Below are 21,503 nucleotides of genomic sequence, written 5' to 3' on the forward strand. Positions count from 1 at the left end.
TTTTGGTTTTTAAAAATGACTTTCACCCTTATGGAACACTAAAATAAAACTTTTCAATTCAGTGCTTGTTTGAACACACTTGTTTTTCACTAGACTCTGGAAGTGCTAGAAAATGTACAAGACCGAATGGAGAGAACTCCGTGTAATGGACAAATCGCTAATGTATATAATCTGGGGAACTTTCTGCAGTGGCCCTGTAGAGAAAATTGCATTAGCTTTCTCAGCAGTTCCTAAAGCTCATATGGCAAAATCATTTTATGCCTTATGTGATTGCAGTGGGCCAGTCTCCTGCAGTTAAAGCTCAATGGCTGAAGTGAGAGAAACTGGGAATATAGATAACTTAATGTCAAAGTATAAAGCAAGCAGGTGAAACTGGCTTACAGTTAAAGACACATGTTTGTGTGTTACAAAAAGAAAGAGGTGTTGAAGATTTAATGTGGCATCTCAAGGCAATTCTGATTCATGGGCCTGTGGCCCTCAAGCTTTGGCTGCCAGCTCATATTTTCCTCAAGTTCAGGCAGTGATTCTTTGCTCAGCAAAATACCAGCATTTGATAGTTGTCTGCAGAGGATTTTTGATGTTCACTTGAGGGGGGACATGAGGGTGGTCTCTCTTTTCCAGGTCATGCAGCAGTACCGTGGTAAGTTCTCAAATTTTTTTTAAACTGGTGAAGGGAGCTGGTCTGAGGTTCCTCAAGACCGGAATCCACTGCTGAACAAGTGCAACACGGCCAGCAGCAGCGCAGACTTCCTGTGCTCTGTTCTCCTGGCGCTGGGCCCCAATTCTCTTCTATAGACCTGAGAAGGGAGTTACATCTTCAAGGCATTTTCAGTGATTGGCTGAGTCTGCCAACTAAGGGTCTAGTTATGATTTTATGATGCGGACCTCTTCACGGGCAATTGCACAGGTTGCTAATTTTACAGAAGCTGAGAGTAACCACTTTAGGTCACAGCAACCTGGGCTAGATATAGACAAGTAAACTACAATTGTAGCCATTATGCTACCCTCTGACACCCGCTACAATGAAACTTGATGATGATCTTCCTTCTGTTTATTATTTGTATACCTGCTCCTCTCTGTGGGGAGGACTTAAAAAAATGCAGTGGGTTGTGGCTCATGGGTCCCTGTGATCTAGTAAATCCAACTTTCTGATTGGCAGAAAGTAAGTGGAAAAGAGACTCTTTGGGCTTGTCTACACTGGCACTTTACAGCGCTGCAACTTTCTTGCTCAGGGGTGTGAAAAAACACCCCCCCGGGCATGGCAAGTTTCAGTGCTGTAAAGTTCCAGTGTAGGTAGTGCACCAGTGCTGGGAGCCATTCCCCTTGTGGAGGTGGGCTTTTTTTATCGTGCTGGGAGAGCGCTCTCCCAGGGCTATGCCGCGACTCCACATCCACCTTAAAGCACTGCTGCAGCCAGTGCTTTAATGTTGCTAGCGAAGACGAGCCCTTTGTCACACAAACGTTGCTGCTGCCTGTCCCGCTCCTACTTTGGGATTTGCTAGAGGGATGGGAGCTGTCTCTAGCTGCATTGAATCCATGGTGTAAACGCCCGGTGGGATGGGAAGTCTGATCAACAAGTTCGGCAGCATGTGAAGACTGAGCTTATTTACATGATAGAGAAATGTATGAAAGTTATTGCCCAAAGCATTCCATTAGAACTAGGGTAGTAAGGATGTCAGTCCTTCAGGAGCACTTCAACTGCATTAACGTTTAAATCCTCTTCATTGTTTGCTCAGTATATCTGGGCAGCAAGGACAAGTTGGGAGAATAATCAGTTTTCCTTTGTCTGTGTCAGACCACTTTGGCCTAAAATGTGTTTGCCTTGTCAGCAGAACTTGCATGCCACCTTAATGCTTTTCTCTGCCTTCACTCTGAGGCATTGTTTCCTTCAAGGGATGGATCAAACTAGCTATTAAGGTCCTTCTGCTTTCAGTCTGAATGGTTCCCTCCTCTTCCAGGGCCATCAGCAGTAATGCTCTGGGAAAACTTACAAGCCAGCATTGAAAAGAAATTACCTGGTACTTTCAAGCACTTCATCCTTGTGTATAGCTCTAATGAGGTAATGTAGAGACTTGGAAGAAAGCTAATCAGATGCCTACTATCTTGCTGCAGGTGTTTCCACCTGGCCTTCCCTGGAGAAGGTAAATCATAGCTGATTGGCTACATCCTGGGAAGCAGGGCTTCTGTTTTTAGTTTTATGTGAATTGTCATACTCTGTCAGACCACTGGCTCATCTACTTTGATATCTTCTGGTCAATGCTTGAAGCCTCACAAAAACCTCTGTTGCCAATGAGCTTGGCTAACTGGGAAACTGCTGTGGCCTGGTAAGCAACTTTCCACCTCTCCCGAGCTCCACTTCCATGCAAGCACCAGGCTGGCTTATTCTCTGAAACATGAGGACTGGTTACCCATAGCTGTATCAGTGCTCATAATTGCTCTTATTAGAGTCCTCTGACATTGCTCATGGAAAGCCAAACAGAGTTCCAGTGGTGGCTGGTTGGTTTCCTAAGTGTTTCCTTGCCTGTTAATTTTTCTGCCATTATTTGTTTAGCAATATCTTTAGGAAGGCTTTCTTCATTGATACGTTATTCAGGCTATGTCTACGCTACACAGCTTTTAGCGAGCAACATGGCTGTGTTGCTACAGCCGTGCCGCTAAAAATCATGCAATGTAGCTGCTGTTTGTTGGCTCTTCTGCTGAAAAAACTTTCACCCCCAACAAGGGGTATTTGCGTTGTCGTTAGGAGAGTGCTGCTGACCACACACTGTTCATACTGGTGTTTTGTGGCAAAACTTGCTTTTTGTCTTTTGAGGGGGGAGGACACCTTTGAAAGACACAACTTTTGTCGTTCAGTTGTTAGTGTAGGCATAGCCTCAGTCTCGTCTCATGCATGAGATTCAGATGCCAAATGACTTGCACACGTTGAGCTGAATGCTATTGTCAAGACTGCAGTAATTTTGGCACATCATTGACAATGTCCTTTTACAAGTATCACCTCTTTGTATTATTAAACATCAAGCCTGTCTGATTTCTCACTCACTTTGGGGCTCTTTGAAATTGCCAAATCTTCAGTGCTATATGGGCCTGTTACACTTCTCCTCCAAGTTGATTGGGACTAAGTTTGTTTTTCTGCAATCTTTCTTGTAGGGGCCAGAATGGCTACCGTGTTTCATAGTGCCCTTCAGTCCGCCCTGAATAAATGTATTAAGTCCCAGTATAGGATCTTCAGGGCCTTCTGAATAAAAAGAGGCAAGTGCTACCAACTGCCTTAGACTAACACTTGACTCTCGATCTCTGGAAGACTTTCAGCTGATATGAAATAGTTCATATCTTTCTGTTTGCAGCAGATCCCTGTTAGTGATAACGAATGCTTAGCCATTAACCATTAATCCTCTCTTCCATCCAGTGAGGCAAATGCATGTAATCCATATTTTGAGGCAGAGTCAAAGTGACATGCCCAGAGCTACACAGTCAATTTAGCCAGAATGCAGGAATTCAGTAGCTTCTAATCCATGTCCTTGGATGACTAAACAGTGTGTGTTGGATAACATATGGACTGTATATGTACATTGTGTTCTAGTGCATGCACAGCTGCATGCAGCCCCTGCCTGGAAACTGACTCGCCTTTTGTACTTGAGTGCTTTGCACATGTATAAAGAGGGAAATCCCCTTTTGCTTACCCCTTATTTTACTCAGACTGTGTGCTGGCATTTTTAATTACACTTTTAACTTTATAAGGGTTGGTTTTCATCCCTCACTGGGAGAGGCAGTGTATGATCCACTATAGAACACTTTACTCAGTGTTCCTAAAGCTAGCTCGAAATTGGTTCACAAGGGCAGGAGTTGTGAGCTACAGTTCAGAGCAGTGGTTCTCAAACTTTTGTACTAGTGATCCCTTTCACAGAGCAAGCATCTGAGTGCGGACCCCTCCCCCCCCATAAATTAAAAACACTTTTTATATATATTTAACACCATTATAAATGCTGGCGGCAAAGCGGGGTGGGGGGTGGAGGCTGACAGCTCATGACCCCCAGTTTGAGAACCCCTGGTTTAGAGCAATGGTCTGGTCATGGCTGTTGGGTTCTCTTCTTGTGACTTCAGTCACGTCACTTTACCTGTGTGTGCCATGTTTACTATTCCTCTGCTAAAAATACTATGGATCCAGGGCTAGGAGTTGCGTTGCTACCTTACGTGTCTTAGCTGCAAATAGAAAAAAGAAAAGGAGTACTTGTGGCACCTTAGAGACTAACCAGTTTATTTGAGCATGAGCTTTCGTGAGCTACAGCTCACTTCATCGGATGCATAGCAAATGCAAAGCGAGGGTGCCATCTGCTGGTCCACACCCCAGTGAGCGGACAGTCCCCTAGTTCCGTCTACTTTGCTTTCTGTCCCGTACGGTAATACCGATGCGCCCCTTTAGAGTCCTCTCCGGTAGTGTCAAGGGGATGGGGGGAGATGGCTCAAGGCTTAACGGGTTAGTTGCATAGTGTCGATTTTCTGCAATAACTCCTGTGCAAGGCTTGGGCACGGAAGGCGGCGGGGGCTATTGCAATGGGAGCCCCAGCCTGGGGCAGCCTTCCTGCAAGCGATCTGTCACGGGTCGAGGTGGGAAGAGGTACAGGCGCCCTGGCCTCTGGCTGCCACGGGCCGGCTCCTTGCCTACCCCTTTGTCCCAGCGCCGCACCAACACCACGGCACCGCTGCCCCCCTTCAGCCCCTGCCCAGGGGCAGGGCGGAACGTGCTGGCGGGGGTGCTGCCCCTACTCGGACGCAGCAGTTCGACGGACCGGATGTGACGGAGGCGATAGGGCTCTCTCCGCGGCCAGCGTGGGCAGGGTGCAGCGACCTAAAGTCCCCCCCTCGGCCGTGCGCAGGCGACTACTTCCGTTTGCGGCGGCGGCGGCGGCGGCCCGAGCCTGCGGGCGAGGTGAGTGTCTGGGGGGCCCCTAGGGCAGAGCCGGGCCGGGGAGCCAGGGGGCGGGGCGTTGTGAGCATGGGGGCGGGGCGGGGCGGTTGAGGGGGGGGCTGCAGGGGAGCGAGGGGTTGATCTTGAGGCGGGGGGGGGGGCACTGCCCTCTCCCGATTTTTAAAAAGTGGTTCAGATGGGAAACTTGAGGCCCCCTTTACAGCCTTGACTCGAACAGCTGGGCCCCTCTGAAGGGAGAGTTCAGGGTCTGTCTCCATTCATTCTTGCAGGTTTGCAAGATGTCGGGCCAGAGAAAATGCCCTGATTGTGGCTCCTGTGAGATTGTGGAGGACGCACATTATGCTCAGAACCAACTGGTGTGTGCTGACTGTGGGTTTATCCTCACCGAGGGGCTCTTGACCACCACTTTCCAAGATGAAGAACATTTACAAGGTCAAACAAAGGCTGGTTTTAGTTTGCATACATATGTAAAAATCCGCAGGGCTTTTGTGTAAATGGCATGCAAAGTCATGAGGACAGGGAGGCAGAGATTTCAAACAAACAACCCCCCCTCACCCCCCGAAAAAAAAAAACCCTACAAAACTCTGAGTAATGGGTAATATTTTAATCAAAAGTCTTTTTGCCCTAAAAACGGTGCAGAAAAAAGAGGAGAGAAATTGCTGTTTTAAACTTTACAAAGGCAGCAAGAATAGCAGGCCCAGACAGATCTCTTCACCTATGATTCTTCCCCCAAATCAGAGAGATCATAAATTTGACTCCCTTCCCCCAGCTGTATTACAAACTACTATTCCTAATTACGAAAGTTTCTGCACATTTATCTTGCTTCTGTAGTCCTGGTTTTAACTTATTTCTCCAATGTACAGCGATTGCTTTGGCTGTCTGCAGTAACATTCGACTACCTGTTCATGTAAAAATGCCAAAATATAAAATTGTGAATTTTTTAAAAACATGAGAATCGTGGAATCCATGACCTTTTGAGGGAACATAATCATGATATAGCAGCAGTGAAACCTGCACTTGACTCTTATGAATAGGGGCCATGAAAATCACGTCATGGACTGTGAAATCTGGTGCTGTGTGCTTTTACTCTATACTATACAGATTTCACAGGGGAGACCAGCATTTTTCAAATTGGGGGTCCTGATCCAAAAAGGAGTTGCAGGGGGGTCGCAAGTTTATTTTAGGGGTTTGCAGTATTACTACCCTTACTTCTGCGCTGCCTTCAGAGGTGGGTGGCTGGAGAGCAGCGACTGTTGGCCGGGCACCCAGTTGTGAAGGCAGCGCCCCACCAGCAGCAGCGCAGAAGTAAGGGTGGGAATACCATACCATCTTTACTTGCAGCTGCCGAGCTCTGAAGGAGCAGTACTGCAACCCCCTCTATGATAGCCTTGCGATGCCCCCCTGTGATGTTCTCCTGGTGTTATCTGGACCGGTGATCTGCTAGATCTCTCCAATCCTCGACTCTGGGAGCTGGCCTTATCCTGCTCCGCTCTGAGAACCCCCACTCCCAGGCTGTTCACACACATCCTCTAGCATGTAAGCTGCTCCCAGCTACGTGAGTGTGCACTTTTGGCCAGCTGCTGCTTGGATTGTGCAACCGAATGACGCTAGCCAATATCTCCGGTCCCAGACACAACCCTAGGAACCTCCGTCTTGCAGTGTCCAGTTATGCCCACTGGACGCTGCAAGCTTATATGAGTTCGTCAGTTTAACAAAGAAATTTATTTGTACCAGGCTTGTTATCCCAAGGGGAGTCTCTGACATGCTTCAAACCAAACGCACTGCTTCAGGTAGAATAAACAAACATTTATTAACTTCAAAAGATAGATTTTAAGTGATTATAAGTCAAAGCACAAGAAGTCAAATTTGGTCAAATGAAATAAAAGCAAAACACACTGTAGTCTGATTTTAAATCTTTCAGTGGCCTTACAAACTTAGATGCTTCTCATCACAGGCTGGCTGGTTGCCCTTCAGCCAGCCTCTCCCCTTTGATCAGTGCTTCAGTCGCGTGGTGGTGGTGTCTGTAGATGGAGGTAGAAGAGAGAGGAAAAGCATGGCTAACATCTCTCCCTTTTATCATGTTTTTTCTTCCCTCTTGGCTTTGTGCCCCTCCCCCTCAGAGTCCGGTGAATATTACCTTATCGTAGTCCCAAAATGACCAAGGGAAGGGGGGTGACTCACTCGAGAGTCCAGCAGATCCTTTGCTGCTTCCTAGGCCAGTGTCCTTTGTTCCTGTGAGGCTGGGCTGGGTTTATCCCATACATGCCCTGATGAGGTGTTAACTGCCCCTCTGCTCCTGGAGAGTTTTGCTTGGTCTTGTTTTAAGCCATGAGGACACATTTACAGCCTCATAACTATATACATGAAATTACAACCTATAACATTACTATACCAACAATGCTCAGTGCATCATGAGCCTTCTAAAGACACCCGACATGACAAACTTTGCATTGGATACCACACAATCCTATTATAAGGATGAACATGGGGGTGCAGGGTGTTCCCCTGAGGTACAGAGCATCACAACCATACCATGCCATCTTTACTTTTGCCCTGCTGTTGCCCGGCTTTGAAGGAGCAGTACCGCAACCCCCTCTACAATAACCTTGCGACACCCCCCCACAACTCCTTTTTGGATCAGGACCCCATCAATTATAACACTGTGAAATTTCATTTAAATAGCTGAAATCATGAAACTTAATATTTTTAAAATCCTATGACCGTGAAATTGACCAAAATGGACTGTGAATTTGGGAGGGCCCTACTTATGAGACACTGGTAGGTTAAAAATCACACATTTTAAAAAACAAACATAAAAACAAACTTTCTTGCCTGTGGTGCAAATAGAACCTTGGATGAATTCTTAAAAAAAAAAAAAAAAAAAACTTTAACTTTTAGTAAGCTGGTTTGTTTGGTTTGCAGATGAAAATATACTAATCAGTTTCACTTTCTGGCTCTCATGCTGAAGTGAATACTGTGATGTTTGTATTGCGCAGGCTGCAGATTATTCTTCTAAAAATAGTTTTACTTGGGATCTCTAAATATGTCCTGGAAGCATTTATATTTGGCTTAAAGGTTTTGTATGTATCTGTGTAGCTCTCCTTTCCCTCTCTCCCCAAGGCTGAGGAATCCATGACCCACATCAGTTATGGTAGAGGGTCTCAAACTTGAAGATCTGGTGTACCAGACCTAAAGCTCAGAAGTTCTTGGTACACCACTTTCATAAATGTAGTCACTGTAATTATAATAGCTCTGTCAGACTACATCCTTTGCTGGCAATCTGTAGAGAATCAAAGAATTGAATGGCCAATGAGAACTGAACACCATTTACCCTAGAGGGTGAGGGAGGGTCTCTTTTTAGTTCAGGATTGAAGCAAATGGCATGAGGCATGCTTGAGAGAGCCTGCACTGTTATTGTCTGTGCTGCTGGTACCTGTTCTATGGGTATAAAGAGAATTACCAGCCTTGGAAACTGAAATCTGGTGTCTTTAATAGCACCACTCATAGACCTCCCCCTCCACTCCACCCCTGAAAGTGGCTGCTTTGCCTGATGCTTGTTGTTTTCCAGAAGTGACGTATTCACGGAGTACTGGCCAGAATGAGCAGCTGAGCCGCTGTAAGCTACGAGGTGAGAGCTTTTTTTAATTATTCTTTTCTTGCAACACTAAGACTCTGCATGACGCTCTGGCCTAGAAGAGACTACAGTTCAGATTGTACAATCTGTTCCTCATACCCTTAATTTTTCTGAAAACCACAGGGAGCCTCTAACTTTTCACAAGTGACTAGTTCTGAGCCCAGGGGATCCTTCAGGAAAATCTTCCCAGCTGCATGAAGAGAAATGGCCAAAAGTTGCCATGGGCAGTTGATCAGGCTTAAGTTGCCACACTGCCAAGTTGCTCCCACTTGGCGTTGGCTGAGTGTTTGCTGCACTGTGGTTAAAGAAACATTTTGTGCAAATGTTAAAAGCATCATGGTGTTTTCCCACAGGGATCAAGCGTGTCCAGGATCTCTGCAAAGTCCTCTATCTCCCAGCTGTGTTTGAAGAGACAGCCCTGTCCTATTTCCAGCGAGCAATTGAACACCCTTCCTTCCACTTAGTCAGCTTGGAGAAGAAGGAGATTCTGGTAGGCTGCTGTGTCTTTGTCACGTGCCGGCAGCGCAACTGGCCCCTGACCATGGGTACGATCTGCTCCCTGCTCTACGCAGACAAGGAGTTGTTTGCCAGCGTCTACCTGTGCATCCTGAAAGAGCTTGACCTGGATGTGCCAGCCCTGAGCCTGACAGATCTGGTGAAAACACACCTTAACAGGTAATGTAACCGTCGGACACCATTCATAATAGAGGATCCAAATGATATAGGCATAACTAAAACACGGCCGACTGTGGGGTGGAAGACTACAACCATGGACACAGGAAGTTATACTACCATGGAATGGGGGTAGCTTTGGCCAGAACATCTAGGTAAAGCTTTGTGCCTTGGGATCTTTAATGTCCATACATGGCAGAGGGCACTTCTGTTTTAGAGCCCTGTCTGAAAGGCCCGTGTTCAGTTTATCTGATTCAGAACAGTGAAGAGCTGTTTTGATCCTCCTGAGATTTAAACTTATGGTCATGGTGTTTCACAACTGGAGCTTTGCTCCTCTAAGAATTGTGCTCATGTGAATATATCCATGTGTTCTTGTGTTGACTGGGGTGTGAGATACAAACTAAAGCTGCCTCCTGTTTTGCCCCAGACTGACCACTCCTTTGGTGATGTGAGAGAGATGGGAGGCTCTAAGATACTTGTTAATTGCAGCCAGGGCATGGGAAGCCAACTCTCAGGTGGCTTTTCTGATCCCAGAGTGCTGGGGGAGGCCAGTTGGTTGTGTTTTGTACAGTGCCTGTCAGGATGGGGGTCCTGGTCAATGACTGGTGCTCCTGGGGGCTATGGTAATATAAATAAATAATAATAATAAATCTCTTTGGGCACTAAATCTGTAACCCCTTTTGTGCCACTGCTAGTTAGGTTACAATTAAGCAGACTATATTCTGCTTCTCTAACCTATAATATATAATTCTACCTGGATATACTGTGTGTCAGGGCAGGGAACCTTGTATAGTGTTAGTGTTCTTAAACAGCTGCCACATTCTACCAGAGTGCATTTCAGTGTCAGCTGAAGCAATCCTTGTGTATTTGCTTGCAAAGTGCTTTGGGATGAAGTACTATAAAAATGCCACTTGTGAGGCAGTGTTGTCTTGTGATTAGAGCAGGGGACATGCCAGGTGCCTGGACTTGTGTTTATTCCCAACTCTGCTGTTGACTCAGTGTGTCACTGGGTGTGGAGAGACTTTACCTGTCTGCCTTCATTTTTCCATATGTAAAAAGGGCCGGTGCTCACCTAACTCCTAGGTGTGTTTGGTCATGCACTGAATGAGCTACAAGGCTTATAATGCCATTACTGTAAGAAAAGTGACTAAGTATAAATATCACCTCTGTTTTTAACAGATTTGCTCCCTGTGTAGCTGGTTATTGGCTCATCTGGTTTAATTATGGTAGCTCTGTTCTGTTTGTACTGCTGTTAGTGAGCAAGCTGAGTTCTACTGGCCACAATAAAATTATCAAACTACATTCCAGTTAGAGAATTTTTTAATATTGGAGATGTAGAAGCTAGAAAGCCCAATCTTGAGTGTTAGAGCGCAGGGGAAATTCGCAATGCTGGCAATTAGAAAAGCCAGAAGTATTAACAAACAAGATATTTAAGTCTTTTCTCTTCTATCTCTAAAAAAGTGTGCTGTCACTCTTTAATCCCTCTGCTTTTTGTTGTCTCTCATCTCATAGATAGGCCTGTAACCAGAGCTGATCCAGAGACTAGGAGGGTGTGTTGTCTTCCAGGTGCTAAGATACAGGATGTGGACCTGAGGTTTAAAAGGATTCTAAAGGGAGCAGGAAAGAATCCCCTAATTATCCTTCATGTGGGAACAAATGATACGGCTAGATTCTCGCTGGAAAGTATTAAGGGAGACTATGCTAGGCTGGGGAAGACGCTTAAGGAAATTGAGGCTCAGGTGATCTTTAGTGGGATTCTGCCTGTTCCTAGAGAAGGGCAACAAAGGTGTGACAAGATTATGACTATCAACACATGGCTTAGGCAGTGGTGCTATAAGGAGGGCTTTGGGATGTATGGCCACTGGGAGGCATTCCTGGACAGAGGACAGTTCTCTCGGGATGGACTTCATCTGAGTAGGGACGGAAATAGACTTCTAGGATGGAGGCTGGCACAGCTGATTAAGAAAGCTTTAAACTAGGAATTTGGAGGAGATGGTTGGGAGATGTCCAGGTAATCTCCACACTGGATTTTAGCATTGAGAGCTAAAAAACGAAGTAAGAGAGGATACAGCCGTGGGTAGGAGGAAGGGCAGTGTAGATACCAGTCTAATAGGTTATAGAATGTGAGTGAGGCCAAACAGCAAAAATTAAGATGTTTGTACACCAATGCGAGGAGCCTAGGTAACAAAATGGAGGAACTAGAGCTACTGGTGCAGGAAGTGAAACCAGATATTCTAGGGATAACAGAAACATGGTGGAATAGTCGTCATGACTGGACTACAGGTATTGAAGGGTATGTGCTGTTTAGGAAAGACCGAAATAAAGGTAAAGGTGGTGGAGTAGCATTGTATATCAATGATGAGGTAGAATGTAAAGAAATAAGAAGCAATGAAATGGATATGACTGAGTCCGTCTGGGCAAAAATTACATTGGGGAAGAAAACTATTAGAGCCTCCCCTGGGATAGTGCTTGGGGTGTGCTATAGACCGCCAGGATCTAATTTGGATATGGATAGAGCCCTTTTTAATGTTTTTAATAAAGTAAATACTAATGGAAACTGCGTGATCATGGGAGACTTTAACTTCCCAGATATAGACTGGAGGACGAGTGCTAGTAATAATAATAGGGCTCAGATTTTCCTAGATGCGATAGCTGATGGATTCCTTCATCAAGTAGTTGCTGAACCGATTAGAGAGGATGCCATTTTAGATTTGGTTTTGGTGAGTAGTGAGAACCTCATAGAAGAAATGGTTGTAGGGGATAATCTTGGCTCAAGTGATCAGAGCTAATTCAGTTCAAACTGAACAGAAGGATTAACAAAAATAAATCTGCAACTAGGGTTTTTTATTTCAAAAGGGCTGACTTTCAAAAATTAAGGAAATTAGTTAGGGAAGTGGATTGGACTGAAGAATTTATGGATCTAAAAGTAGAGGAGGCCTGGGATTATTTTAAATCAAAGCTGCAGAAGCTATCGGAAGCCTGCATCCCAAGAAAGGGGAAACAATTCATAGGCAGGAGTTGTAGACCGAGCTGGATGAGCAAGCATCTCAGAGAGGTGATTAAGAAAAAGCAGAAAGCATACAGGGAGTGGAAGAAGGGCTTGATCAGCAAGGGAAAGCTACCTTATTGAGGTCAGAACATGTAGGGATAAAGTGAGACAAGCTAAAAGTCAAGTAGAGTTGGACCTTGCAAAGGGAATTAAAACCAATAGTAAAAGGTTCTATAGCCATATAAATAAGAAGAAAACAAAGAAAGAAGAAGTGGGACTGCTAAACACTGAGGATGGAGTGGAGGTCAAGGATAATCTAGGCATGGCCCAATATCTAAACAAATACTTTGCCTCAGTCTTTAATAAGACTAAAGGGGATCTTAGGGATAATGGTAGCATGACAAATGGGAATGAGGATATGGAGGTAGACATTACCATATTTGAGGTAGAAGCGAAACTCAAACAGCTTAATGGTTCTAAATCGGGGGGCCCAGATAACCACCCAAGAATATTAAAGGAATTGGCACATGAAATTGCAAGCCCATTAGCAAGAATTTTTAATGAATCATTGTACCGTATGATTGGAGAATTGCTAACATAGTTCCTATTTTTAAGAAAGGGAAAAAAAGTGATCCGGGTAACTGTAGGCCTGTTAGTTTGACATCTGTAGTATGCAAGGTCTTGGAAAAAATTTTGAAGGAGAAGGTAGTTAAGGACATTGAAGTCAATGGTAAATGGGACAAAATACAACATGGTTTTACAAAAGGTAGATTGTGCCAAACCAACCTGATCTCCTTCTTTGAAAAAGTAACATTTTTTAGACAAAGGAAACGCAGTGGATCTAATTTACCTAGATTTCAGTAAGGCGTTTGATACCGTGCCGTACCGTGGGGAATTATTAGTTAAATTGGATAAGATGGGGATCAATAGGAAAATTGAAAGGTGGATAACGAATTGGTTAAAGGGGAGACTACAACGGGTCCTACTGAAAGGTGAACTGTCAGGCTGGAGGGAGGTTACCAGTGGAGTTCTTCAAGGATAGGTTTTGGGACCAATCTTATTTAATCTTTTTATTACTGACCTTGGCACAAAAAGTGGGAGTGTGCTAATAAAGTTTGCGGATGATACAAAGTTGGGAGGTATTGCCAATTTAGAGAAGGACAGGGATATCCTACAGGAGGATCTGGATGACCTTGTAAACTGGAGTAATAGTAATAGGATGAAATTTAATAGTGAGAAGTGTAAGGTCATGCATTTAGGGATTAATAACAAGAATTTTAGTTATAAGCTAGGGATGCATCAATTAGAAGTAATGGAGGAGGAAAAGGACCTTGGAGTCTTGGTTGATCATAGGATGACTATGAGCCGCCAGTGTTATGTGGCCATGAAAAAAGCGAATGCGGTCTTGGGATGCATCAGGAGAGGTATTTCCAGTAGGGATAAGGAGGTTTTAGTACCGTTATACAAGGCACTGGTGAGACCTCACCTGGAATACTGTGTGCAGTTCTGGTCTCCCATGTTTTTAAGAAGGATGAATTCAAAGTGGAACAGGTACAGAGAAGGGCTACTAGGATGATCCGAGGAATGGAAAACTTGTCTTATGAAAGGAGACTCAAGGAGCTTGGCTTGTTTAGCTTAACTAAAAGAAGGTTGAGGGGAGATACGATTGCTCTCTATAAATATATCAGAGGGATAAATACCGGAGAGGGAGAGGAATTATATAAGCTCAATACCAATGTGGACACAAGAACAAATGGATATAAACTGGCCACCAGGAAATTTAGACTAGAAATTAGATGAAGGTTTCTAACCATCAGAGGAGTGAAGTTTTGGAATAGCCTTCCAAGGGAAGCAGTGGGGGCAAAAGACTATCTGGCTTTAAGATTAAACTCGATAAGTTTATGGAGGAGATGGTATGATGGGATAACATGGTTTTGGTAATTAAATATTCATGGTAAATAGGCCCAATGGTCTGTGATGGGATATTAGATGGGGTGGGATCCGAGTTACCCAGGAAAGAATTTTCTGTAGTATTGGGCTGATGAATCTTGCCCATATGCTCAGGGTTTAGCTGATCGCCATATTTGGGGTCGGGGAGGAATTTTCTTGCGGGGCAGATTGGAAGAGGCCTTGGAGGTTTTTCGCCTTCCTCTGTAGCATGGGGCACGGGGCATGGGTCACTTGCTGGAGGATTCTCTGCTCCTTGAAGTCTTTAAACTACGATTTGAGGACTTCAATAGCACAGATATAGGTGTGAGGTTTTTTGCAGGAGTGGTGGGTGAAACTCTGTGGCCTGCATTGTGCAGGAGGTCAGACTAGATGATCATAATGGTCCCTTCTGACCTAAATATCTATGAATCGCCCTCTGTGTGTCTTTTACTCACACATACTGTATACCTTCTGCACTGTAAATTGTTTTTTGCCCTCTGCCCATCACCATGGTATCTCAGTGCCCCCCTAAATGTTGTAGGTGAGTGACAAATTCAGACTAGAAATTAGATTCACATTTTTAACAGTGAGGGTAATTAACCAGTGGAAAAATGTCAAGGATTGTGATGGATTCTCCATCACTGGCAATTTTTAAATTCATGTTGGATGATTTTTAAAGCATCTGCTCTAATACAAACTGAACTAATTCAGGGTAGTCCTGTGACCTGTTAAACAAGAGGTCAGACTAGAAAAAGAGCCCTTCTGGCCTTGTAATCTGAGTGATCTAAACAGCCATGAGACTTATTGCTTCTCTCCTGTTGTCTCGAGGCTCATAGGATTGTCTAGCATTTCATTTCTTTCTTCTTGCCCTCTCTCCCTGTTTCTGAGGACTGGTGGTGTAGTCCTTACTCACCTACAGCAGAAAATGAATGTGTGGAAAGCCTGTCAGAGGTCTGCATTTCTCCTGGAAGGCCTAGGCAGCTGTTGGCACTGTACATATCAGTAATAACCTGTGTAACCCAAGCAAATTGGGTGGGGAGCCACCCAAGGCCGTTTGAGGACATTTGCACAGAGGACTACACTTCGATGTGTGTTGCACATTGGAAGCCTCAGACAGTGCTGTGGCCATGTAATACCTAGGGGCCTACCAGATTCACAGCCCCGAAAAACACGTCACAGACTGTGAAATCAGATCTTCCCCAGGAAATCTAGCTATTGGAGGGGAGTGGGAGAGGCAGGGCTGGGGGTGCCCCAGTTGGGGGCTCCTAGCTGTTCGTCTGGGCTGGGGAGGGATCAGACCCTCCCCGGGCTGCAGGAAGCTGCACGGCTATGCTGAAGGCAGTGCAGAAATGAGGGTGGCAATCCTGCAACCCTCTCTTCCCCCCCGCCCCAACAGCTTTGCAACCCCCCACAACCTCCTTTTGGGTCAGGATCCCCACAGTTACAACACCATGAAATTTCAGATGTAAACATCTGAAGACCTGAAACTGACCAATTAAACGCTTTAGCCATGAAATTGATCAGAATGGACTATTAATTTGGTAGGGCCCCAGTAATACCTGATACCTCCCCTGCCCTTGCAGCATGATGGACTTAATGATCTAATGGTTTCCTTCTATCTCTGATACCCAGTGCAATGATATAACTAATGGGCTCTCTTTGCTCTCTCAGTTTCAAGCTGTTCCAGAGTTCAGCCAGCATCCCTGCTAAATTTGCTGAGGACAAGGAAAAGATGGTTGCCCGAACAATCCAGATTGTGGAGCTGGCCAGTGAGACGTGGCTGGTGACAGGCCGGCATCCCGTTCCCATCGTCACTGCTGCGGCCTACCTTGCGTGGCAGTCGCTGCAGCCTGTGGGGCGCCTGACATGCACCTTCCCTCGCTTCTGTAAGCTGGCGGGCACAGACCTACCCCCACCGGCCCACCTGCGGCTGAAGGAGCTTAACGACATCCTCCTGAGAATGGCCTCCCAGCTGGCCTGGCTGCGTGTGCTCAACGTGGACAAAAAGACTGTGGTCAAACACATTGGGGACCTGCTCCAGCACCGACACTTCCTGCTGAGACGCTCCTTTAGCTCAGGAGACACTGAGGATCAAAGTGCCACAGCAGCAGGTGATGGCTCTGAGTGTTCACCACAAGCTGAAGGGGGCTCGACCCAAGCGGAGGGCTGCCACCCCGGGGGCAAACAGAAATGCAGCAGTGTACAGAGGCCTTTGCTGCCACCATGCCTTATAAACCCCAGGAAGAGACTTCGAACAGTAGCTCTGAGCCCTTCAGAGCAGGCTATCACTGGAGATGAGGCCATTTCGGACAGCGAAATAGAGCAATACCTGCGGAGCCAGGAGGAGATGCGGGAGCTCAGCAAGGCCCAGGCCTGGCACTGAACCGAGCTCCCAAGAGCAACATGGACAGAGGAACTGAGAACTGGCCAGCTGAAGTAACGGTAGGAATTCTACAGCACAGCTGTCTGTGTTGCACTGCCAGCAGACATTCTTCCCACTGGAGAAATAGGATAACGGGGTCTCTCAAGCGTCCCATGCTATGGGAAGGAGTTGTAAGGAAATGACGACATGCTCTCCTAGTCTGCTGGGGCAGAAAATTAAAATACCAGAATGACTTGCTAAATGAGACTTTCCTCGGGAAACTCTTTGATTTGTTAAAAATAATCATCACAGCTGCCAGAAATGCCTTCAGGGTCTTCTCTTACCAATTTAGTTAGTTATTTTGTTGAAATTCAGATGTTCTCCAGCATCGTCCCGGTGCAGCCCTTACAAGTGAGTCTAACTTGTCTGTGTACTGATCGAAGGTGGTGGCAGTAGTGTGGGTAAGTAATTCTATTTTGCCTGTCAATAGAAGCATTCAGGTTTCTTGCTGTTGTATCTGGGTGTGACCCTTCCAGCTTGACAAAAAGGCTGTTAATCTGTGTGGTTTTGGTTAGGACTAATCCCTTTGCATTCCCTGCACTAAGATGTAGGATTATTTGAATGAGGAGGGCCTTGAATAGGGCAGCCAGCTCATTTCTCAAGGCTGCTCAGTGGCACACAAACCTTCTATGAATTATTACAGAGCAAAGTCAGGGTTATGCATCCACCTTTGGAAGTGCTGAGGAGAGAGAGAGTACTTTTTTCCTGTCTAAAACAGCGTTAACACTTGGTTAATTTGAGTTCCTTCCAGCGAAGTGCGACCCTGCCATTTTGTTCCACTAGAGCTCAGCTGCATTGTTTGTGATTTACTAGAACTGCCACCTTCATTTGCTGTTAAGGCTTTTTTCAAAATGCAGTGCCTGTTTCCCTTGGTGAGCAATAAACTCCCTGTTTGGGCATCACGCTACAAGATCTAAGTCTTGGGGCCACTGCCTTGGGGACAGATAGTGGGTTGGGTTGGATATCAGAGACATCCCTAATAATACTGTTGGGAAGCTAGCGTTTCCCTCTGTCTAATAAGGAAAACAGTTCTGACCTTGGCTGTTAAATTTATTATGTGAAGCTGCTGGAATTTTGAATCCTTTCTTTGTATGATTATGGCACCATTTGTAGATATCTAAGTACAGCCAAATTCAATAAAAGAAATGACCTTGTGCTGAAGGGTCTGTCGTTGTATTAGGGACTAAGGGCCTAGAACAAGCAACGTCACTTCTCAGTAGATTTGCAAATCTTTAATATATTAAAACAAAACATATCTGCTAGAAACATTCGGTTTATATAAAAAAAATGCAACCCCCCCCCAACCCTTTAAACGCATTTTCTTTGGCACTTTTCCCCTGCTCCCTCCCCCATGTATATTGCAAGAAGCTCTGTTGATATGTCATTTGCTTGTAATGTAAACAGACAAAATAAGTGTAATACAAAGCTTTTATAATACTGTCACAGTGCAGCAAGCATATAACAAGTTCAGCATCAGATTCAAATTGTATTAAATACAAAGCACATTTAAAAAGTAATTTGAATTAGGGGGAAGTCTAAAAAGGCTGGGGGGTAGTAGCACTGCTGTGTAAGCCCATTGGTTTTTCAGCAATAGAAGGGGTTCAGAATGGAGAGGAAGAAATAGAGGAAAAATCTTAAGTGCTTTATAATCCATTAACTCCGGCATCTTTCCACCCCAAATCTCTTCGGAAATGGTGTGGACATGAGTGCTGGCTCCATGCATGCCTTCTAGCACTTCAGTCTGTAACTAACCCCTGGGGAGGTAGGTAAGTGTTGATACCCATGTTTACAGGGGCACAGAGGTGGTGACTTGCCTTCAGCCACAAACAGGAGCCTGTATCAGAGCTGGGCTTAGAGTGCTGGAGGTTCCTGGCTTTAGTCCTGTGTCCAAGGCAATGTGCCCCACTCTTCTAATCCTCCTTTGATTTCAAGTGGGACAAAAGCAACCAAACTAGCAGGAGAACAACTAAGGCACTGGGTCTCCCTGCTGACTAGAGGAACAAGGCTAAAATTCTCTTCTCAGCTGACCGCTGGTCAAAACTCCTTTTGAAAGGCAAACAGCAGGACAGAGGAGAATTCTAAGGGCTGTTTCTTTCTTCATCCACTGGTTAGGGTATGAAATTACTGGGGGTTTGAATACCCAGTTCAATGCCTCACAGGCTGTTTTCTCCTCATTACTTCTCACTGTGTTTCTTTAGTGACAGGCACATGTGGTGGAATTGGCAGCAAATCTGAGCTCATGCCAACAAAACAGGAACATGAAACTTATTGCTGGGCACTATTTTGAATAGAAACTTCCTTTTTTTAGGAGACATTTTTACTGAAGGCTCCTTTTCAACACCAGGCTCTGGGACCTGTCTGTATTTATGGTAAGAAGCTTCTTTATATTTTACACTAGAAAAAAGGTACTTGACTTTTTGTATTGGAAAAACAAGTACCAGCCCTTTTAAAAATTTTGTAGGAAGGCTGAGTTATATAGACACTTAACTCCTTCAGTTTTTCTCTGTGTGGCCTGAACAATTGCCCTACTAGTTAACAAGGTTCTTTTCACTTAATAATAGAACCAGCTCTAGACTGGGCAGACTCTGAATTATCTATTTACATTAATTTAAATGTTTTGCTGCAAGAGCAAAACTAAACATTTTTGAACATGCTAAATGGGATTTAAGGGCAAGTATCGATATCTGTACCTCTGCCCAACTCCTTGGTTCCCTTTTGAGTGGCTAGCACTCCTGCCACACAAGGCATGAAAAGCTTTCACAGTGAGTGTAACATACATAAAAAATAATGCCCCTGCTGTTTCATTGATGGAAGCCCTTTTGCCTAGCATGGGTCTTTAACCCAGCTCAAGAGCAGTTTTCCTGCAGTGATTTTAATGTCTGTCATATGCAGACAATTTACTTTGCTTGGAGCTTTTTCTTACCTCTTGTTCATTTTTAACTATGGCTTTTACTTTGGTAGCTCAGTAACCCATAGGGCTAAATATACATTTAAGAACAGTCAGATCAAATACTTGTCATTTCAGTCTCTCTTTCTGAAAATGTGTTTTGGTAAGGATGAAACAGACATCTCGACTGCAGTGTCTTTGCATGAAGGAGCTAGTTCTGGTCTCCTAACCAACACTGGATGGCAAAAGTAAGTTCTTGCCAAAACTCCTAAGGGGAGACTCACTGCTCATAGAACACTGAGGCACTTCCATCAGCTACCAGTCAGTCTATACATATATACATACAATAATATAGATTTGAAAAATAAACATTTTCCTTCTGTATATTTATAAAATAGCATTTAGAATCACTCATGTGACATGCAGAAGTGATTAAAATAAGATTGCTCCTCAACTGCAGTGATTGTCTTTCACCTTAAGATCTTAGTACTCCTGTGTCCTCCGCCCACTGAGAATTAGAGGCGGCTTGTTGATGTGCTGTGCTCTGACTCTCTCCATTCCAGCACCCAGGTGGAACAAGACCCACTGTTACCTGCTGATTGACAGAGGAATTAAAACATTCTGGACAGTACCACCCAGGCTCCTGACTCGGTTTGAAGGTTACATTCGACCTGACAGAAGATGCTTTCGGTTAGCAGTGCCGTTGCCTGAGGAGTAGGATACTGTAGCTGCCCGGGCCCTTCAGCCCTCTAGACGGTCGTTTCGCTCTTCCAGAGGCCAGTCTTCATGCCAGCCATGCTCTCTGCACTGGTGAGGTTTATATCGTACTTACTGCCTTTCAGCCCCCCGTTCTGGTTGGCCATGTTAAGCGGGTAGGATCGCCGCTTAGTCTCTTTCTCAATGGTGTGGGCCTGTTTGAGGTTATCCCTGCTAGCGCTTCTCCTCTGAGCTCTGCTGAAGTCAGGAACCCGATGGTTGCTGCTCCCACCATCGCTCCCTTCAGACTGGGTCAGAGCAGCATCCCCCCCCTGCACTGCTGCTACCCTGGGTCCCAGGGGGCTGTTTCGGCTGCTGTGGAGGCTCCCACTCTCGCTGGAGGGGTGATCTGAAGAAGGCCCCCGCAGCACCTTCAAGCGGTGGTGCTTCCCCTCCCGGTACTGCTTAGTTCTGCTCTTGTGGGTCCTGCGCCCATGTACGTTGTTAGCATACCTGGCCGCGCTGGCGTTCTTATTGCTGGCCGTCTCCATCTCTTCGTAGCAGGCTGGCCGTGGTGGGGGGCAGCTCTCTGCCTGGTTCTGAGCCACCTGCAGGTTGGTGAGCTTGCAGTGGCCCACGGTGGAGTTGGTGCTGCTGGGTGAGGAAGAGGACTTGATGGAATGAGCCACCTCGGGGTTGCAGCCGATGAAGATCTGCGAGCCCTCCTCTGCGGCCATGCCTGGGTGGACATACGCTTGCATGGGCAGCGCATTCCTGTAGGATGGGCAGCAGGCAAACCAGGAGTTCTGCACGTCTCGACGCCGGGCACAGTGGTGGATGAAGATAAAGAGCCCCAGTGCTACAGCTGTTAACCCATAGAGGCAGCTGAAGAGGACATTCAGGTACCAGCGCTGGGACACGGCCATGGCCCCAAATGTCCACAGCGCAACGTACAGGAAATGGGTGATCAGCAGTACCCAGAACTGCACCTTCAATGAGTAGACGCCGTCCACATCAGCACTGTGCGTCCCAGAGTGAAGGGTGACGGAAATGGAGCCTGAGTCTGTCAACAGGTTGCTGCTGCCACCCAACCTTGGGGGGGTCTCGAGGGGCACTGGAGGGTCTTTTTGGTTCTCTGACTGGCACCAGAGGTTAACCCCCGTGCACAGGAAGTAAATCCAAGTGATGAGCAAAATGAAAGCCACAGGAACGTAGAAAGCCCCAAGGCTTGGTCTCCACACCAGCCAGCAGCTGTAGGGGAGAGAAGAGCTTAAGAGTCATCAACATCCTGACGGTCAGCCTGTGAATATATCCAGGACTGGGACACTATTCACAGGTAAGGAAACA

At 45.7% G+C, this 21,503-nt stretch overlaps 2 protein-coding genes across 2 annotated transcripts in view; one reads left to right on the forward strand and one right to left on the reverse strand.

Annotated features, from left to right (window-relative positions):
* Positions 1 to 4,868: 4,868 nt before the first annotated feature.
* Positions 4,869 to 18,942, forward strand: BRF2 (BRF2 general transcription factor IIIB subunit). The gene is made up of 6 exons (XM_074940268.1): positions 4,869 to 4,927; positions 5,197 to 5,359; positions 8,496 to 8,555; positions 8,915 to 9,236; positions 15,823 to 16,974; positions 18,882 to 18,942. The coding sequence occupies exons 2-5, from the start codon at positions 5,206 to 5,208 to the stop codon at positions 16,532 to 16,534; spliced, it is 1,248 nt and encodes a 415-aa protein (XP_074796369.1). The 5' UTR covers positions 4,869 to 4,927; positions 5,197 to 5,205; the 3' UTR covers positions 16,535 to 16,974; positions 18,882 to 18,942.
* The window catches only part of ADGRA2 (adhesion G protein-coupled receptor A2), a 103,958-nt gene continuing 100,358 nt past the window's right edge, over positions 17,904 to 21,503 (reverse strand). The window contains exon 19 of the mRNA XM_074940267.1: positions 17,904 to 21,407. Within this exon, the coding sequence (XP_074796368.1) occupies positions 20,210 to 21,407 (1,198 nt within the window). The 3' untranslated portion in view covers positions 17,904 to 20,209. The remainder of the gene's footprint in view (positions 21,408 to 21,503) is intronic.

This window comes from Natator depressus, chromosome 26 (genome assembly GCF_965152275.1).
Source record: "Natator depressus isolate rNatDep1 chromosome 26, rNatDep2.hap1, whole genome shotgun sequence".
Lineage (NCBI taxonomy): Eukaryota > Metazoa > Chordata > Testudines > Cheloniidae > Natator > Natator depressus.

Bases quoted from the DNA above. Each gene is read 5' to 3' on its own strand.
- BRF2 (XM_074940268.1), top strand. From the start codon at position 5,206: ATGTCGGGCCAGAGAAAATGCCCTGATTGTGGCTCCTGTGAGATTGTG. The intron at 5,360-8,495 runs GTCAAACAAAGG...GTTGTTTTCCAG, and splicing joins AGATGAAGAACATTTACAAG to AAGTGACGTATTCACGGAGT. The intron at 8,556-8,914 runs GTGAGAGCTTTT...GTTTTCCCACAG, and splicing joins GAGCCGCTGTAAGCTACGAG to GGATCAAGCGTGTCCAGGAT.